The sequence below is a fragment of the Fundulus heteroclitus genome, chromosome 5 (genome assembly GCF_011125445.2).
Source record: "Fundulus heteroclitus isolate FHET01 chromosome 5, MU-UCD_Fhet_4.1, whole genome shotgun sequence".
NCBI lineage: Eukaryota > Metazoa > Chordata > Actinopteri > Cyprinodontiformes > Fundulidae > Fundulus > Fundulus heteroclitus.
This window is the reverse complement of record NC_046365.1, coordinates 29,075,126-29,094,139: the sequence shown is the minus strand read 5'-3', so window position 1 is coordinate 29,094,139 and position 19,014 is coordinate 29,075,126. Positions and strand designations below refer to the sequence as shown.

The 19,014-nt window shown below is 38.0% G+C and overlaps 2 protein-coding genes across 4 annotated transcripts in view; one reads left to right on the top strand and one right to left on the bottom strand.

Moving 5' to 3' along the window:
- LOC110366643 (synaptogyrin-1-like) overlaps positions 1-5,763 on the bottom strand; it is a 39,961-nt gene extending 34,198 nt beyond the window's left edge. Inside the window, exon 1 of one of the 3 annotated variants that reach the window (XM_036137359.1) lies at positions 5,338-5,763. In XM_036137359.1, the coding sequence (XP_035993252.1) occupies positions 5,338-5,439 (102 nt within the window). In that variant the 5' untranslated portion in view covers positions 5,440-5,763. The remainder of the gene's footprint in view (positions 1-5,337) is intronic. The other 2 variants (XM_036137358.1, XM_036137357.1) reach the window with 2 other exon arrangements.
- Positions 5,764-6,434: 671 nt separating this feature from the next.
- ift27 (intraflagellar transport 27 homolog (Chlamydomonas)) lies at positions 6,435-18,128 on the top strand. The gene is made up of 7 exons (XM_012849542.3): positions 6,435-6,587; positions 7,536-7,615; positions 13,387-13,446; positions 15,362-15,421; positions 15,629-15,746; positions 17,599-17,708; positions 17,851-18,128. Exons 1-7 carry the CDS (start codon positions 6,554-6,556, stop codon positions 17,953-17,955), a joined length of 567 nt encoding a protein of 188 aa, XP_012704996.1. The 5' UTR covers positions 6,435-6,553; the 3' UTR covers positions 17,956-18,128.
- The last annotated feature ends 886 nt before the right edge of the window (positions 18,129-19,014 follow it).

Here is a 19,014-nt window from a genome sequence, read left to right as displayed (position 1 = left end):
AGTTCCCATTTACCAGCAAATAATACAGTTTCATGTGCAGTTTACATATTCGCTGAAAATGTGTTATTGGAGTTCGTTATCAGGTCATAAATCATGCTGGTAAAAATAAGAAGATTTGAAACTCTAAATGGGGAAGGAACGTGTTTGCTCTAGGAAGATGAAGAATTAGGAAGAATAGGAAAAATTATTTATGGAGCATACCCGGTTTAATAAGGAGACTTGCACAAGTGCAATGCTCAAAACACATAAGGTAAAAGAAATCGTCTCATAAACAAATTTTCATGGCTGCATGGAGACTACAGGAACACAGCGACAGGGACGACAGTGGCGCATGAGTTCGCCCTGTGACCATTGGGTTGTCGGTTCAAATCCTCGCTCTGACCGTCCTTGGGCAAGACGCTTTGCGCACTTTGCCTGCTGTTGCTACAATGTAGCTTACTACCTTTAGTGTGTGAACGGCTGATGGTAGTATAAATCGCTTTGGGGGAACTCGGACGTCGGCCTTGATAAAGCGCAATACACGTACAGGCCATTGACCATTTACAGTGCTGGCCCTTCCCCACCTGTTGCTGCATGCTACCTGTCAACAAGCTGAAATGTGGTTTCTTATACTTACAGAAAAACTTCAATTTCGAAGCTTATGAACATTTCCAGTCCCAAAAATGCGCGGCTAGTTGTGATGCAGAAAGAAAAGGAGCCCCACCTATCATTCTTATAAAAGTGCAAGTGGGTCAGCAGCCTGTTCTACAGTAGTTCATACAATTGGTTTTAAATCTTTATGTTATAACTGCGAGAACTAGATTCAAGGCCCATATGTTAGCGTTTGCTTACTTTGAATAAAAATACTGTGTTTCATTGTATTCTGATATTCATAGTAAAAACAAAAAGGGCTAAGGAGGATCTAACCGCTCTCATTTCTATAATTCATAAATTGTATTTTGATTTGATACATAGGCTCAAAGAGAATTATGACTATAATAAGACTAAACACCTGCTAATTTTTGGAGTAGGGTTTCCAAGAGCTATTTTGTTGCTCTGTTCTTTTTTTTATTAAAATAACTAACTATAAAACTTTTAAACTGTACGACTGAAAACTGTAGGCATTTTGAAAGAATACTCTTTAAAAACCTTGGTATACCATAACAAAGGTATATTTGCTAGAGACGCTAAATTATTTAAAACTACCTTTTGCTTTTGTTGTCAAAAGCCTACCTCTGATTTTTAATCTTCAGCTTTTCAAAAGGACTACAACATATTCAAAGTGATTTATGTACACTTTGTTTTACTGACAAATTGTTTTGACTTCCTCAAAAAAAAGGAAGGGATTTTTCACTTTTTGATCTGCACATCACCAGTCAGAGTCGATGAACAAACTATTTTTCAGTGTCATCGTAAGTCAACTGAGTGGTCATGACCTCATAAAGTTAAAAACACATTTGAAACTCTCTGACTTAAGCACTGACAAGCAGGGATGTGTTGCATGTGTGCTGCACTGGGTATTATTCATTTTCAATATAAAACCACTTAAAGTAGAAGCTAAACTAAACATCCCTCTTACATGCATAATGATTTGTCCTGACAGTAACCCAAATCCTTGCATGGAAGCAAAATTTTAGGAACTCTGCTCAAACCGAGAAAAGGAATATTCCCAGAGATAAAAGTGGAGCTCTTCCAAACACGGATCAAAGCAGAATCAGAGGCATAATATGTTATCTTTGCTTGGTGAGCCAGGTTGACACTGCTTGGTTTGATCTCAATAATTCCTTCATTTAGGCTGTGATCTTACACGGGGCACAGTCTTTTTATCTGTCACTGTTGTTGTCCCTGTTCCTTTGCTCCACCATGCATCATAACATGCATGCACATACCCCCACACTCATTAGAACCGCCACAGCCAGCTCTCATATGCCCAACAAGAGGGACAGTGACAGCCCTCGACCATCGTTCATAAAGTACTCTGTTCGTCCCTGTTTGACGTCTTCGTTCCAGGAACATTCAAACAGCAGACAGTTTCCTCCCCCACACGCTGCAGCAGACTGAGTATTAACTCCATCACACAAAACATCACAGCTCCGCCCGTGGCTGTTACTATGGAGACGTGCTGTTGCTCTGGTGACATTTTGGGGCGGTGGATTTAATGATGGGTCATAGAAGCTGCATACCTGTATACGAGCGTTATTAAAAATATTTCATCAACCCTCCTAAATGCTTTATAATAATAATAAAAAAAAGAAGTGTTAGGCTGAAGTGGTAAAACACACAAAGCTGATCAGCTTCTTATGTTTGAATAATTAGTTGGATAAGTCTAAGAGGATTTGGAAAAAGTTTTAATCTGCAAAAACTATATAATTATTTTGAAACCTTTTCATCAACGTTAAATCCAAAAAATTATAATCAAATTATTAAAAGATTTTGAAAAAAGGTTTTTACTGCAACTTTGGGTCCTTTTTAGATATAGAAAACTATTTAGGTTTCCTAATGAGATGCAAATTTAAAAGGCTGTTAAATCATTCGTAGCAAATATATTTCATCTCATTTGTTATTGTTTTTATTGTAGATTTCCAGATTAGAATTACTTAACATGACAAATTATTGATTTTGACACACCAGTTGTTTTCTAATATATATCACATTCCTCATGTACCAATGCTTTCTAACTCTTTAATAGTCAGTACAGTTAGAAGACATACTAGAAAATACCGTTATAGTAGGTTTTGACTCCACAATATAACGTGGCACCAAATCCTCTTTCTTACTGCATTTGCAGCACAGTGGTTGGAAGAAAATTTTATAAACAGTATTTGATCAATTAAAATGTTCTATTATATTAAGTAGGGATAAAGTTAAATTCCATCACCACAGTTCTATGCAAAGGCATTCCCAAAATGTCAGTTTTTAAATTAATAAAAAATAATTTTCAGCAATTAACAATCTATAAAGTGTGCAGTTTAATTCAGGCACTGATTTGGAGAGTCACATTTTGCTGCAATTATATTTAGAAGTCACTGCCAGCTTTGCCCATGCAGAGACTAAAAAAATAGGCCCATTCTTTTTTTGCACTGTAGATCAAAACTGTAGTTTTGAGATTTTAATGGAGATGGTTTTATGAGCAATGACTTCCAAGTCTCGCCACAGATTGGATGTAGGTCCGGACTTTGACTGGGTCAAACACACACACAAGCAACCTTGTTTAAAATACAAAGTGAGCTCGGTGCCTTGACTTCAATACACTTTCATTTATTTTCAAGCCTTTCTATGGCCTAACCATAATCACAACCTTAACCCTAACCTTCACCAGTACTGTATATACCTAACCCTAACCTAAACCTAAAATACACCTTAATACGAAACCTAACCTCTATCCTGGAAAAAAAGCAAGGACCAAAAAAAAAGAAGAAGCACAAAACAAATAAAGGTTCTATACATCACAGTCCTCACTTTACTAGTAAAACGAGCAAAAAAAAAGTCTTGCTCATCTGCAACTGCAAGAACACACACTCTTATTTCTGCAGCCTTATTTTCCAGTATTACCCTGTGTTTAGCTCCATCCATCTTCCCAACAACTTTGACCAACTTCGCTGTACCTATACTGAAGAAACGTATTCCCATAGTATAATTCTGCTTCCACCATGTTTCATTGTGGGGATGTGCATTCAGGATGATGTCCAAAAAGAGTTCAATTATGGTCTCATCTGACCAGAGCACATGTTTCCCCATGTGTCCTGTGTCCTCCTACATGGCTTGTGGCTAACTGTAAATGGGACTTTTATGATCTTTCAAAAATAGCTTATTTTTCTTGTCCTACTTTCATTAAGGCCAGATTTGAAAAGTTCACTGTTAATCCCTGTTCTTTCAACAGATTTTTTTAAATGTGTATCAGATTAAAAGTGCAAAAATGCACTACACCTTTAAGTGTTTTTGTAAACATTTTAGATGATTATGTCACATTTGTCTTATGTATTAGGGTTGATAATACACTGAAAATACACGGGCATTTGACTGTGAAATAAAGTGTGGAATAGTTCAGTGGATATGAATCATTTTGCAAGGCACTGTAAAGTAGTACGTTAACAATTTTTCTTAGGAGTGAGTAAAATGCTCATAATAGGGTGAATAGTCCCTATTCAAATATGTGATATTTAAAATAATACTTCCCCGTCAGAGGGAAGCAAAAAGCTTCCCTCTGTGACGACTCTGATAATGATATGGTTCAGTGGAGAACCTCATGACTTGCCCTCACATGACATGTATGGCTAATAAGTTAACAGGCTTACAGTAAAAAGAATGCAAAGCTGAAAGATTTACAAAACTATGTTCTAACTAATAAAAAAAAAAAAAACATCTTCAGCTTATATTTCTCTCTACCTTAAATAAAACTTGAATCCATCAACTGCACAAATGCATAGACAGTCACAAATAAATGTGACTTTTAAATAGTCACAACAAAGGATTTTGTTGTTATGCTTTCTACAACATTATACTCTTCTGTTTTGCTTCAAGTTGTTTCTTAACTTTGTCTCAAGGTGGATCAGACCTTGTGATCTCCCATTTCTAAAACGTCCACTTACGAAAAGTGCATCCAATACACATTGTAAATCTTTCTTTCCCCCCATTTACTAAACATAGTCTTAACACCGATTTGACCTAATGAAATAAATGTTATTTAAATTGTGGGTTTCTACATTAAAGTTAAAACAGTGCACACATTGGGCATGCTTAATCACATAGCTTGTTAATATATTTTTTATTTAGTAGGGTGGCAGTTTACAGGTAAAAAAAAAAAATCCTTGTCCTGCATATTTAGCAAATTGGATTTAAACTTAACAGTAGCTTAACGATAAATTACAATTAAGACATTGGGCGAATAATAAGGATGACTCTAACTTTCAGGTTGTATGGCTGTTTCCCTAAAAGCATCTTGTGAAGTTTATCAACTGTTGCCATCCCTATGGTTAGTGCTACTCCTCAGTGGTCTGAAGCGTGCGCAGCTATTAGAAAAACGAAAAACTCCGGTTTCAAAAACAATGAAAGCGGTGTGACCTTCTTATGTCTAAATGCAATCATATTAAATGTTAATAGTAAATGTTGAGCCAACAATACTATAAATAAGGAAATGATATAAATTATATAGCCAAATATCCAAATATATATATATTTGTTGACAAGGATATGATTTTTTAACTTTGCGTGAAATATTTTTAAGATGTATCTGAACAGCGTGAGGGGCTTTACCCAATGAAGGCCTTACACAGGACTTACTGCTTACCAGAGATCGTGAAATCAGAACCACAACAAATCCACTTCTCGCATCTGTCATCTGTGTGATTAGTTCCTTACCCAAGACACTATGCGGAGAACGGTCTGAGGCTGCTGGAGGAAGGTGACAGGGTCGAAGGCTCCCCCGGCTTTCCCGGCTCCATATGCCTGCATCCCCTCCATTGTCCTCCACCTCTCTGGACAGCCGCCTCTCAGATGGTCCCCGTTTCCTTCCCCGCTGCTTTTTCAAAGGCACAAGGTGTGTAGAGCACCGTGGAAAAGACACGAAAAAAAAATCTCCCAATTCTACTCCGGATGGATGCTAAAAACAAAAAGCTTCCCGGTGCACAATAATTCTAATCCTCTGTTTCGTTTGCCTTTATTTTGTCTTTATATTTAATCTGAATGTTCTGCTAGGCTCTGAAATGTCTGGATGGAGGTGTGTTCCAGTGTTGTGATGATGATGCTGTAGTGCTCCACCACGTGAACGCGCTTCTGTTGTCACGCCTTGCGTGGATCATGTCTTTTTTTTTTTTTTTTTTTTTTTTTTACAGAAGCGTGCGCGCCACCACGACCACCCCCCACTTACGCCCGCACGCACACCCACCCCAGTGAGCAAGCATAAATGTCCATAGGACACGCGCCTCAGGAGTCACGCGGTCGAATCAAAGCGCCCTTTCCCTAGCGGTGATGTCACACCAAGTTTATTTAAAAAAAATATTCATACCAATTGCATTTATATATGTTTAAAGCACACAGTTAGACTCATTGACTACATTCAAAATCAAAAGACAGAAAATAAATGTATGCGACTCAGTGTAATCGAGTATTTTGTTTCTGATTTTGGTGCATTTTCCACCCTCTAGTGGTCGTTTTACACTTTGCCTCATCGTGGACTGTTCCCCCCAACTTTCTTTACCGCTTGTCTCCACACGATACGCTCAATTTAAAAAAAGCCTTAGTTGTGAACACTTTGCTTTTAGTCTGATAAGCATATGTAAACGGTAGAAATTAAAGCGCGCACACCAGATAAGGTTGTGTTTGTGCGTTCCTTTTCTGTTTACAAAAAAACTGCCTTACCGGAACATCTTATCACCAACAGCCAATGAGAACACGGGCTAGCAAGTTACGTACTCGCTAAGTAGACCAATGAGCGTAGCGCGAATGGTTGCTAGGAAACGAGTTTTGTCCATGTTGCCGAGGCGAAGGGAAGATAAAGCAGTTAGCAGTAATGCTATTCGACACATTACAGGGAACTTAGCATCTTTCGTACGGGGTTCCGAATGCACACATTATAATGGTGAAGTTAAGGGCAAGATGTCTGCTTGTCGGTAAGGTTTGTGTAAGTTTAGCTGCCAGTTTACGCTGTTGTAATTCCCCATGTACAGGGCCTAAAGCTAATGAATCAGACAAACAACTGCTTCATCTATATTAAATACTTCCTAAAGCCCCGTTGATTTATCTACGTGTTCTTGGACGTTATTAGCTATAGTGGGCGGTCCCTGCTTATGCAACTAAAAGCATTACAGGAAATGTTTTTTTTTTTTTTTGTACAGTGCCAGCTAGATGTAATGTTTATTGATGGCCTGTATCCACCATTCCGTCTTTACAGAGCGTTTGATATACACAGCGAGTCACGAGATGAATGCCTTGCCACGAGTTTTTACGCTTATCTGTTTTCAGAAGACTTCAGGGGTCTGTTTAGCTGTTAAGGATTTTACTGGACAATGTAGTCCAGTTTGAGACGTAAAGCTAATCAAGGCAGAAGCTTTGAAAAACTGAAGATTATTGTGTATTGCGTTCATTTGTATTAACTGCACTCAGATCAGCATCTACAAGTGATAATGCAATAGTGTGAATTAGTTGAGCTGTGCCAAGGCTATTCAGGTCATAACATTTGTTTTTTTTATACGTTGTAATATGTGGTATAAAAGCTAAAAGAAAAATTACACATGACGTCAAGTTTTTTTTTTTTTTTACATTTAAGCTGAAGGATATGTTCTCAACGTTCTGAGTTTTACTGTAAATTCATCTATGAGGATCATTGGCAACTAATATTTATAACTTCTGTCTTGTCCTGATTTAGCTGAGAATAACTGCTTGCCACCCTTGTACGAACATCTAAAAAAGTGTATCTGTTATAATAGTGTAATGTATAAAACACACCTTGATTACTCATTGAATATTTATATAGATATATTTAACATAAAAACGTTCGGATTGAAATAATAATAATAAAAAAAATCCACCTGTTCATGTTTTTATTCCTGTGTGCGCAGGGGATGCTGCAGTGGGGAAAAGTTCTCTTTCTCATATCTTCTACAGCGATGGATCTCTGTTCCAGAAGAACTATAGCCTGGTGAGAGCAATTGCACCATGTCAACAAATCTTGTAATGTCACCTAAACTAGACCAGGGAGCTCTCTTTAACAATAATATTGTTGTGATTGTTGTTGTTCATGTACTACATAATGTGATGGTTTCTATTAACTCACTCTGATAATGCAGAGGAATTTGTTGTAGATAAAAACATTAAAGTAGATGAAAGAATAGGCTTTGTTGCTGTTTACTTGCAAAGGCTTTTATGCATGCAGAATAAATTAAATTTAAAAAGTTCAGATGAGAAATCAGTTTCAGTCTCAGAATATTCAATGCTTATTTTGATTACGTATTTAATATAGATATAATGGCATTGGTCTTTGAGAGAGTGAGACAGGTGTCCAGCTTTCTGACAGCCTACACCAATCTGCTGGGAATCACTGATGTGCAAAACAGCATAGCATATTTATGCTAATCATCATAAAGGAAGGATTCTAGCTAATATGACTCTGTAAATCACAGATTTAATTGTTGCATGCTGCTTCCTACACAGAGTGATTTAGAGGCAATGGACGAGTGTGCCACAAATTAGAGTTCTGCATCCATTTCAATTTCAGCTCCAAGTGATCACAACAACAATGTGGTCCATGAACATAAATCATTTTTGAAATTATTTAGCCACATTAGGCCTTATGAATATCATATATTTTTTTTTACAAATAAGATTGGTGATAGAAAATACCTGAACAAGATAGAGAACAAAATGAAATAAAACCAGTATAAAACCCAATATTTGTCAGACTTACAGCTTTTATGTTACGTTGTCTCAGAATGTTGTGCAGTAAGTAGTTTGTAAACCACTGCAAATCTGCAACTAAAATTAAGCTATATATATAGCTTAATTTTAGTTGCAGATTACAGACTTCTATATATATATACATATATACACATAATTAAGATTTCATTATTGTCCAGAATAATTGATTACAGTTTTTTCCATTAGCCAAGCAGTCCTACTGTAAATGCAAGTACAGTTATGGTAATAAAAAAGTACCCCTATTTTAAATTCTTAGATTTTGACATTTAGTACAAATTTATGGTTTTTCGAGTGTACTTATTTTTTTTCTCTAACTTTAAAATAAAATTTATCTTCATGTTTTTGATCTGTTTGATATTAGATTACAGGAAAATTTATACCATTGGAATGAGACAGTGATGGAGGTCTATGTGTTGGAGATTAGATTCAGCAAATCTTTGAAGTTGGTAAAGACCAGATAAAACAATAGAATTGATTTGTTATTTTAATAATGCATTTATGGAGTGACTTCAGAGTAGAAACTATTGGAGAGCAAGAAACTTTGCTCTCATTTATTGCTTTCAAAAATAAATAAGTGGTTGCTCAGTGTACCATCAAGTGTTGTGGCTCATTACAATACTGAACAGGTTGGAAAAATCCTGGAAAAAAGCCAAGAGTTTGTGATTGTGTGTGTTTGTGTTTGTGTGTGTTTGTTTTGGCCGTGCTGCTTCAGCAGTATTGGTGTTCTGAGGTGACGAGAATGTCGATAATTAACACTGCAGGATTCTGGAAAGCCACTATAGCAGGTAAAACACCTGATACATCGACTTTGCTCGACGTCTTGATGTTGCAACCACACGTTTGTGATGCGCCTTAATTCCATAAAATGGTTTATTACCAAAATAAAAAGGCAACAACAAAAAGGGATGTACCAGTGATTCTAAGCTTTTGGGAGCAGTGATGAGTAATGTAGAGGCTGGAGAAGTCAAACATAAGGCTTATAGAAATGAGAATAAGACCAGCACTGCTACAATGTTTAGTTTCACATAAAATCTCAAAGTCTTGTAAGGCTGTATCATTAGTTTACGTAAGGCTCTATTTAGACACCTGAACATAATGAAAGGCTAAATTGTAAAGGGATGCCTTTTAAAGCAAATGGTGCCCAAGGTTACACTAAATATTTTAGTGTAGCCGCCTGGCTGGCCGAGTACTTGAACTAACTTACCTGATGAAAAATAGTTAATGCTAACAGACAGTCTGATTATCCGCAAGTAGACACCAGAAAGGTATTCGTGACAAATCAATGCAAGGAACTTGTCGCAGAGCTGTGGTCTGCTATACTGCTGCAGAGTGAGAAAAGGCTCCTTTATCCCATCAATAATTAGAGGCACATGATTCAAAAGTGATGCCTGACAGCTTAAAATGAGCATACGTCAATGATTGTCAAACGGACACACGTATCAAGATTTTACGGTGATTATATATTATTATTACTTGTAATGACAGTACTTCAGTAAAATCATAGTCAACATATTTTTATACATTTTATTGCACTTGAAAATGCACTTGAAATCAAAGACCTTCAGTCATCTGTTGTTACATAATTAAATATAAATATGCATCAAGAAATTGGGGGCTCTCTAGAATCAGATGTTTTCAACTTGATGAGTCCTGACCAGTGATTGGGTTGTCGGAAACACATAAACCTCATCTGCTTCTGATCAGCACATAAACACCCTGACAATAATACTCTTCGGCGTGAAGGCTGTTGCTGAGTCTCAGTAAGACTGAAAGTTTGCGATTTTAAGTCTCCGGGAGAGGTTTAAAAATTAAATCAGAGGATCCACAAACAGGTAAAAAACCTTTTTAGGGTAAGCAGTGTTTCCTAGAATATGTTAAGACATGAAATTAAGATGCAACAGAGTGGGGGAGAGACTTAAAGCAGAGAGGTTTGACAAAGTGCAGCAGTGTTGCTCTGGTTTATCCTTTTGAGTTTTGTCTGTTATGGGACATACTGGATCTGGAAATGTTTTCTGTTATTTTAGAAAAAATTGCTTTGCGAATCTCGCTAACGGCTTATATATGTTTTGAAATAACAGTGTCCAATGTGAACTAATTGTCGTTGCTTTACAATTTTAGTAAAGCCTTTTTACTGTATGACAGGAAAGCAAAATATTTTGAATAGTTTTCTTATATGCTCTTATGTTTACTTTCAAGAGTAACTGGCATCGGACAAAACTGGTGCTAAAAGATCAGAAAACTGATTACATACTTTTGTTTTGTTAATCCTGTTATTTTCTGTACTAGTATATTCCCACAACTACCTCCAAACAAAAACATTCGAAAATGGAGCTTCCATCAGCTAATGTTAGCCAAGGGCATACAGTAGATTTGCTAAATAAACAACGGAGGGCAGTGGACCATCCACAAGGTTTGCAGAAAGCTTATTTATCTAAAAATACAGTTTTAACAGGTCAGTTCTCTTCAGATCAGGTCAGTAATTTTCAGTGGATATGCATAGTTTTAACAGCAGCCAGCAGCTATCAAGCACCACCTACGCGCAGCACATTTATTGGATGCTTGGAAAAACAAGCACTTTACCACTAGAATCAACGCTGAACCAGGGTGACCCGTCACTGACTCTGTGGTACTGTAATTCAATTAAGACTCACTGATAGATATAATCAAAAGTGTGTTTCTTTTATTAAAACTTATGTAACAAAAAGGGAGGCCAGCAATGCAAAACGTCACTCCTTGTTTACCTAAATCATCCTTCACACTGTTCAACTTTTTGATGTTGAAGGGTAGCTACTGTTGTCTGCCATTCTGCTCACGTCCTCCTTTGAAAATGTCAGACAGCCTGGTAGCAATATTCCAAGCTTATTTGTTGCTAATAGGCCCTCATTGACATTCCAGCGAGAAGCTTCCTATGCATCACACCAGCTCATTAGACCGGTCTCTGGTGGGACTGCACCATGTTCTTGCTTGTGTATGTGTATCAGCAGAACCTTGTTATGAACTGTGACTGTGTATAAATCAGGTAAATGTTGATCTGAAAACCGTGTGTGTTTGTATTTCACTGAAGCGCTGACTGTGAAAGGTATGCGTGGGTGTTTGCAGATTTCAGTCTCTTGCATTTGACATGCTTCGTTAACTACAAGGTGCAGAGATCGGATCAATTTAGAGTTAGATGCTGATGTGAGGAAACCTAGAAATGTACTTCTTCAAGGTCGACTCTAATTGCTAATCAGCAAATTTGCAGAAAGGCGAACCCCTGGAACCGTTCTACGCAGGGCTTCTGCGCACTCTGGAAAAGTCTGGAGGAGGATGGGGTTTAAGTCTTTTTCAAGTCTGCGTGAGTTTGGAGATGAAAAAAGAATTATTGAAACCTAATTTTACTTCCATCCATCCATCCATCCATCCATCCATCCATCCATCCATCCATATATCCATCCATCCATCCATCCATCCATCCATGGCTTATCGGATAAATTATAGCATTGGTAGCTGGTCAAGGAGGGGCAAAACACAGGTGTTCCTCTCCCCTGTGAAGCTCTCCAGCTCGGTCTAGGAGATTCTACAGGCATTCCTAGTGAAGAGGTAAACATTGGATCTCCCCGCATGGAACATGACTGGAAAACCCCTAAATTCAGCAGCTTCTATCCAGGATCTCGTTGTTTCGGTTAAGATCCATATCTCATGACCATAAGTGAGGACAGGAACTTAGACAGGCCATGGAATCGCAAGAACTTTACTTTTCAACACAGCTCTTTATTCACTAAAATTAAACTTCAATCCATCTCCTTCCTTATATCTTTTGATTCTGGCTGTTTCGTATATAAGGCCTGACCACTGTAGAAACACCTGCCATTAGAGTTGTTGTGAACTTATTTACTTATTTACCTATTTATTGGCTATAAAGGACATCGCAGTCGGGAATTTTGAGGCTGGAAATGTTTGGAATTTTGATTTGAAAAATGTGTAAAAAACCCAAATGTCCTCATAAGACTTTGTCCTGACCTCTGGTTGTTAAAGGCATTTAGTTCATTTGTGACCAGCCTGTATTCTATTCTACAGCTGTCTAAACCTACGTTGCCTGCATTGTATCTCTTTATACAACCTTTGTGAAACCAAATCGAATCAGTTTACTTATATAGCGTCAATTCACAACACACTTTACGAAGTTAATTCAATCAAATCATACATACAAACTGGTCAAAAGTTTTCTACCTAGGGAAACCCAGCAGATTGCATCGGTCCATTGACTACCCCTTACTTAACTTATATTTCTTGCTTTTTGTCTTCCTAGTGGAAATGAGATGAAGTCTGTCTGTCTTGCTTGTTTATGGAAACTTTAGATGAACTGCTGCTTATGTCTGCTGATTGGTTTTCACTGTGTAGACTATGAGCAACATATTGAGTTCATGGGAGGGAAAAGTTATATAATTTAAAGTTCAAACCACCATGTTATATGCACATTGGTGCAGAAAAACACCCTTAAAAGTTTACAGTTGCCTTATTTCCCATGTTGTACATGCAGTGCTGCTGGTGTAAGAGAATGGATCTTTCTGGTATGATAAACCCTCGCTCTTGGATTTAACAGCGAACAGTGGGATCTTCACCGCGTCATAGCGCTCACTGCTACAGTGCTGTTTAGAGCGTGTACTCCTCTTTCTTCTGCATTTATCTTTATTGAGACATTATTGGGAATTGGATATAAAGTAAATGAGACATAGTACCAGAGGTTTGGCAAGGATTTGAACATCAAGGTAGGAAATTTGCATTCAGGCCAAGTCGAGCGGCAAATTAGTGATGTGTCTGTGTTGGCGTGAACCATAAATCACCCCAGGCAGTTTGCTGTGATGCTGTGTGCAAAGACGACTCATTTACCTCTGTGTTTTGCTCCTTTCTTCTCTCTCTTCTCTGTTTCTCAACATTAGGTATTTGATACTGCTAAAAGCATTTCAACAAACCCGCCTACAATTTGACAGAATGTTTTTTATGTTTGTGTGTCAGACAACAGGAGTGGAGCTGCTGACGAAATGTATCAACATCCCAGAAACCAACGACTCTGTGGTAAGCCAATATAAGTTTGTGAGACCATATGAATAAAACTGAAATATAATTAAATTCAAGATAGTCTAGGTTACCTTGTGAGCCAAACTGTTAATAATACAACAGAAATAGAAGCTTGACATTGTTTTTACTTCTAATAGAAATATTGAATGACGGCAGGACGGCTACAAAAGATGTCCTGAATTCCTGAATTGAAACAAAGGGGATTAAACACCCAAATTACCCTTCTCAGGTGTTGCCAAACAAACAATGGCAATGGGTCTTTTCAACCAGGTGGTGGTGTGGGACAGACAATAGAACTACTCGGTCTGAATACATTTTAAAATGTTCTGAGAACTAGTTACATTATCTATAGCCAAAGAACAAAGCAAAACTCTGTCAGGAATAAAACTAAATCTCTGATTAAACCACTCTCTGAAATGTTCAATTCAATTCAATTTTATTTATATAGCACCAATTCATGAAACATGTCATCACAGGGCACTTTCCAGACTCAAATTCAATCAGATTATACAGATTGGTCAAAAACTTCCTATATAAGGGAACCCAGTTGATTGCTTCAAAGTCCCGACAAGCAGCATTCACTCCTGGAGAAGCGTAGAGCTACAGAGAGAGTCGTCTGCATTGTCCATGGCTTTGCAGCAATCCCTCATACTGAGCAAGCATGAAGCGACAGTGGAAAGAAAAACTACCCATTAACGGGAAGGCAATACTTCCAGCACAACCAGGACCAACCAGCAGAACCAACTAGTGTTGAAGATCTAAAGGAGATCAAAGACCATCTGCTGGACCCCCTGCAGTTTGCTTACCAGGCAGATGGGTCGGCATATGATGCCGTCTTCTTGGGACTAGAATTCATTGAAAACAGGACATGTCCAAACTGCAATAAACAATTAGGTCTACAGAGAGGATCATCAGGGCTGACCTATAGCTCCATCTAGAACTTGTAGGAGTTTCGGGTCAGAAAAGGGGCAGCTTACATCTTCGGAGACCGCCTACGTCCTGCACACAAACTATTTTGACTTTTACCCTCATGACAGCGCTGCAGAGCGCTATGTGCTAAAACCAACCGCCACACAGACAGTTTCTTCTGCCAGGTTGTTAATCTGATGAACACTTAGCAGTCAGAGTACCCAGATCAATACCATGCTTTTTTGCACCAATCCAACCTTTCTATTTACTTTTTTGTTTATTGTATCTAAAATGACTTCATTGACAGCAAACTGGAACTGAATTTCTTGTTGTATGAAGCATCTCTGTGATTAAACTTGATTAACTTGACTTGTGCCATTTAGAGGCAAAAACTAGCAGTAAATCCTAAATCCACATGTTTAGCTAAATTTGTGATTGAATGTTAGCGGTTCTCCTAAAACGAATGTATTTTGCTCTAACATAGAAAAGTGAACAAACAAACCAACAAAAAAAAAAGTCTACAGCAAATTTTTTTAACATCAATGAAAATATTAAATATGCAGCTTTAGTTATGAAATCAACCACTATACCAAAAGCCCAATAAGAGGGCCTGAATAAGAGAAAAGGAATTGGCTACAACTCATTTAGGCTTAATCTGCTTGAAAAGTTAAGTTGCAGTTATTGTAGCTTAGGCTTGTCTGCAGAAAATGCATTAGGTACGAAGGCATTGTGCAGGGCTCTTATCTGTTCTTAAAGTCTCTAAATCACACGGTGTTGAAGACTGGGAACTGGAAACCATCACTCACAGAGAAAAAGTTTCCCCAGACCTGTAACAATGTTAGTTCCTTATCAGTATTCACTAAGCAATGTAGCAGAAGCGTAGGGGAAGATGAATCTCCTTGCCGTAGAGAAAAGCAACGTTAAACCATGTAATTTGACTAAATCTCTGTGGGTAACACCTGTGCCGTCCTTTTCCCCCCCCCCGCTTGTCTTTTGTTTCCAGGAGCTCTATATCTTAGACTCTGCAGGGAAGGAGACGCTAGTGGAGGGCTGCGAGAAAATGGTCAGAAGCTGTTCTGGATTTCTCTGTTTTCATTTGCATGAATCTAATGAAGTTCTCCATCCAGACCTACGTGTCTCTATAGACAGCAGGAGAGCTACTTTGCTGTTATTAATTGTGTCGCAGACTTAGAATAAATGAAGCAGATGTGATATCTCTGCAATCTCCTGCTGTACGACTCACAGCCACTCATCACCTTGCCTTCTACAGTGGGGCGAGCCTTCTTTGCTGTGTCTGGTGTTTGATCTGACCAGTGAGCAGTCTTTTGCTAACTGCAGCCATTGGATGGAGAGAGTCCATGCACACTGCAAAGGTCTCCATGTACCAGGTAAAAATCACTTCAGGACAAAAAAAAAAAGAGGGGTTCTTAGACACATTTACTCATATTGAGCTCATTTATGATAAACCTAGTGTTTGATATTAAAATACAGGGGCATCTTATTTGCTTAAAACAAACCTAAATTAACTCGTAAAGTATAAAATTTGGTTTAGAATACGGTTAGCAAATCACAACTGAGACCCTGGTAAGCTCTTTAAAAGGTCTAATGGAGAATGTTGCCAACCTCTCAGCAAATTGGATGGTGCTTCACATCCTTTAGATGCTCATTTATTCTTTAAATTGATATTGACAGAATTGTTCAAAATCTGTTTGTCAATTATGCATTATTAAAAACATTTTAATTAATCCTAAAAACTTTGCAGTGGCATCACAGTTTCAATAGGTCACTGGGCAATTTTTTTTTCTTAGTTTGTTAAAAAAAAATGCTCCTTATCGTTTGATCCAAGGGTAGGGACGGTGTCATTCTATCAATGCAAAAATCTCTTCTCATTCCGACAGATAAAGCTAATCGAGCCTTTTCTTCCCAGTGGGAGGAGTTGAAACTAGTTCAGGTCCGCCTATCTCCGGCTAATGTTTCTGCAGCGTGCACCAGTTGGAGAGGGTCACTCAAAAGATTTGGTAGACGAAAGAAGACTTTTTTTGAATGCTTAGTTATACCCATAGGGAATCTGAAACTGTGAGCAGTAAATTAAGGTTTTTGACACACGCAGCCGTCTGAGGTTGTGAACCCATACAAAGCTACAAAGTGTTCCCTATCGCTCTACTTGGATCGTTAACAGGAAAGCAGTGTAAAACGCATGGGCAACGTTTAACTTTCTTACTTACTTCGTCCAACCTAAAAAAAAAAGAAACGGAAGTTTAAAATGAAAATATGGAGGTCATTTTGGTTTTGTTAGGTACTGAAGTTATCTGAGGGTGACAAAAGTGAGCATAAATACTCCATAAATTAGATTATCACTGAAAAGTTCATGTATTTTAGTAACACAATTCTCCACATGATATAGATTAATTACACACAGACTGGTGTTTTCAAGCTCTTATTTCTGTTGATGATTTTCTACTTTCAGCTAATGAAAACATTTAACATTAGAATATTACGGTATACATTAAATTGGACAAACAAGCCTCATTGCATTACATATTTAATTTTTTTGAACACGACTGCATTTATCTTTACTGTATGTAAACAGCTAATATGTGCCATGATGAAAATATTATCAATCTCATTCACTTCACCAGTCAGTAGTGCCCGATTGCTGTATAATACATACAACACAGCCTTGTTTAGTATATCTGTGCATCAAATCTGATCTTCACTCCCATGTGACACTACACCCTGGGCATGATCATTTTGCACTGTGTGAAATGTTCATGGTCTGGATGACCATGTCGGCTTAGATCAAGGTCTGTTGCGTTGCTGACTCCGATGTTATTCCATACTTTGGTGCCAAGACAGCTTCTCCACAAATTAACTTAAGATATAGAAAATGTCTTCTGCACATTTTCGGAGGATATTTCCTGCTACAAATAATGCCAGACATGAGGATTGTTATATTGTAATTCTCAGTTTTTTGGTTTATTCTGTTTGTCCAACTAAAAGGTGCTTGTAGGACTTGGCTGCCAATAAACTAAATTAGTGTTATTTTTGTCCTATATTAGGCAATATTAATACAGTATATTGTTCAACTTTAAAGTGATCAACTTCATTTCCTCGCAGCTAACTGCAAAAACGTCCAAACTACAGAAACATTTCAATATTTCTTTAGTTAGCGTGGCTCCGAACTCAAGTCAGAGCTGGATGTTCTAAACGCTACAGTCAAATTTATTTTCTACTTCTCAGGTGTGCTTGTGGGCAACAAGTCAGACCTGTCAGCTAGAAGGGAAGTGCAAGCATCTGTGGCCAGAGAGTGGGCCCAAAGCCAGGGGCTGGAGTACCATGAGACATCAGCCGTGAGTTCAGCTGAAAAGACATTCTGCTGTTAATATCCTGCAAAGGAATCGTTCCTGTATTTCATAGCGAACTGTAAATGACAAATACTTGTAAGATTCATAAAACGCATGATCTCATTGTGATCATGTGGATTTCTTGCAGAAAGAGATGGAGAACTGTGACGCACCGCTCCTCAGTTTAGCACAAGCGTTCTACTCTCTTTACCAGGAGCGACGTGAGACCATCCAGAACCTGAGCCCGGGCTAGACTCTTGGTTCGCCACAGTCGCGCAGACCTGGAAGCAGCTGAGAATCACTGAGACATGAACCTAATGGACAAATTGCATTCAGAGAAAAGGACTTTCTGACAAGGATCCAGAAAAAGCTTTCTGGATATTTTGATGTAAATAACGGCCTAATAAAGGAGCTAGCGGTGTTTTCTCTCATCTTTGTGTTCCCTCAATGGCCAGATAAAAAAGGTCTGCTTTTACAACAGTAATCATTTCCAAAACTACAACGAGACTGCAGAGTTAAAAGAAAGGGCTTACAGCACCTCTCCACATCTATATATACAAAGGTGGGAATGTATTTGACACACCGCCGATTTTGCAGGTTTTCTCTCATACTTAAAAATCAGAGATGATCTGTATTTTTGTTTTAGATTGCGTCACTAACAGTGGAAGGCTACCTATGATGAAAAATAAAGACTTCTACATGCTTTGGAAGTGGGAAATCCTCCAAAATCAGCAGTGTATCAAATACTCAGACTCAGATTCAGCCATACTTTAATGATCCCAGGGGGAAATTACTTTTGTTACATGCTCCAGAATACACACATTGTTATATATATATTTACAACATTCCATACTTTCATTGTAGCTGTTCCAAATTTTAGGCAATACAAATGTTTTTTGTTGTATTTTTTATATTTCGATTGGATTAATATAAAGAGAGAAAAAAAACATTATTTTCTTGCTTTTTTAAATTCATTTTCTTTCTTTTTCACGATAAAACCTCTATACCTGCTTTCACCTTTATCTCCTGCCCTTAATATTTCTCCCTCTTGCTGTCTGTCTTGCTCGCTCTTTTATTGTGCTGTTAAGTCCTCATCTCCAGGCCTTCTTATGTTTTTTTGGTCCTGTCCCCAGTGTGGCGCTAGCAACCAGTAATCACCATTCTAATTAGCACCCTCCCATTCAAACCAGGTCACAGCCATGTCCTTGTTGTCTCTGCCTCTCAGAACAGCTGCCACCTCTCAAATGAGGCCAGTTCAAGTCGGGCCCATTGTTCTTTTTTCTCACATTCACAATGATGGAACTGGTAGGAT